We start from the raw sequence: 1,612 nt of genomic DNA, 5'->3' as shown, positions 1-1,612 counted from the left end.
GGGGGGGCATTCAGCAGCCGGCACTCCTCCTTCACCTGGAATTGGGGTGGGGGGAGACCCATCAGATCCCCCAGGCATTCGTGCCAGGGGGTCTGCTCCAGGACCCCATGGATGCAGGGGAGGTGATGGGGAGGGCAATGGGGCAGCCAGCCCTGGTCAAGCTGTGAGGCTCTGGGTACCAATGGGGAGGCCCAAGGGACTGGGTACCCTGTGATGCAGGGAGCCCCCAAGATGTGGGTGTCCCATGGTGAAGGGGATACTGAAAGACTTCGATGCCCCCCTGGTGCACAGGAGCCCAGAGGATTTTGGTAGCCCACAGCACTGGGGAGCCCAAGAGATTCAGGCACCCCCCGGTGATGGGGAGCCCTGAGGGACCCCATGGTCCTGGGGTGTCCTGGGGATTCATGTCGCCCCCCCCCCAGTCATGGAGACCTCTAGGGAACTGGGGACCCTGTAGTCCAGGAGTGTCTTGAGGACTGGAATGCCCTGAGGACTCTGTGGTCCAGGGGAGTCCTGAGGATTGGGGTACACCCAGTGATGGGGAGCTCTGGGGGACCTCATGGTCCAGGAGTGTCCTGGGTATTGGGGTACCCCTGGTGATGGAGAGCCCTGGAGGACCCCATGTTCCAGAGGTGTCTTGGGGATTGGCTCACCAGCCGTCTGGCTGCATTGCCCACAGGCAGTGGGGACCCCAGGGTGTCCCCCAGGGACTCTTACCGCCTCTGACTTGGGTGGCACAGGGGGTGGGGTGTCCCCGCGGGGCTCATCCCCAGGCACACCGGGGCGATGCAGGGAGCCCAGCGCGGCGACAGCCCCGAAGTTGCCCATGTCCTGCCGGCCACCACCCCCCGGCTCGCAGCAGCCCTCAGGGCTGGGATTGCTCCAGAGCTCCTCGTAGGGAATCTCCAGCGGCTCCTGAGTCCTGAACTCCGGCTCAGCCCAATCAGGCGTCATATATTCCCTTTCGGGATCAGGGAATTCAGGCAGTGGCGGGCGGGGGGTGCCTCCCACACCCCCTCGAGGTCCTTGGCAGCGGGTGGGGGTCTCCCGGGGGACTCCGGGGACACAGGAACAGAGGGAGAGCCGCTGGAGGGACTGGCTGAGCTCCTCCCGGGCACAGGCGGGCAAGCAGAGCCGCAGGCGCCGGGGGCTGGCACATTCCTCGGTAAAATCCGTCTTGGCTGCCCGCACGGCTCGCGAATACTCGGCGGGGTTGAACCGGTCGTTACAATAAGCAGCGACGTCCCTCAAGAGCTTCTCCAGCTGGGGATCCCCGGCCAGCAGCCCCTCGGGCAGCTGGAAGCGGGGCATGTCGGTCAGCAGAAGGAAATGGAACGGGACCAGCTCATCCCGCCGGAGGATGCAGCACAAAACCACCGTCTTGGAGATGATGCCGACCAGTTTGTAGCAGTGACCTTCCCGGATGGCGTGGAGGTCGTAAGGGTTGCGGGCTGGCCGGCTGGGGACGGCCACGTTGACAGGCAGGCGGACCTTCTCGATGATGCTGCGGATGGTGTGTTCCCCCTCCTGCAGGCGCAGCTCCAGGGGGCTGCGGGTGCTGAAGCGGCCCTTGCACTGGAAGGGGAGGCTGAGGCTCCCGGTGGTGCGGTGG

General features: G+C 65.5%; 1 protein-coding gene across 1 annotated transcript in view; it reads right to left on the bottom strand.

Moving 5' to 3' along the window:
* GAREML (GRB2 associated, regulator of MAPK1-like) overlaps positions 1 to 1,612 on the bottom strand; it is a 4,442-nt gene that overhangs the window by 1,079 nt on the left and 1,751 nt on the right. Inside the window, exon 5 of the mRNA XM_010002206.1 lies at positions 728 to 1,610. Coding sequence (XP_010000508.1) covers positions 728 to 1,610 — 883 coding nt within the window. The remainder of the gene's footprint in view (positions 1 to 727; positions 1,611 to 1,612) is intronic.

Source organism: Chaetura pelagica, unplaced genomic scaffold (assembly GCF_000747805.2).
Source record: "Chaetura pelagica isolate M959 unplaced genomic scaffold, ChaPel_1.0 scaffold107, whole genome shotgun sequence".
Lineage (NCBI taxonomy): Eukaryota > Metazoa > Chordata > Aves > Apodiformes > Apodidae > Chaetura > Chaetura pelagica.
The sequence above is the reverse complement of the archived record's forward strand: the minus strand, read 5'-3'. Positions and strand labels throughout refer to the sequence as shown.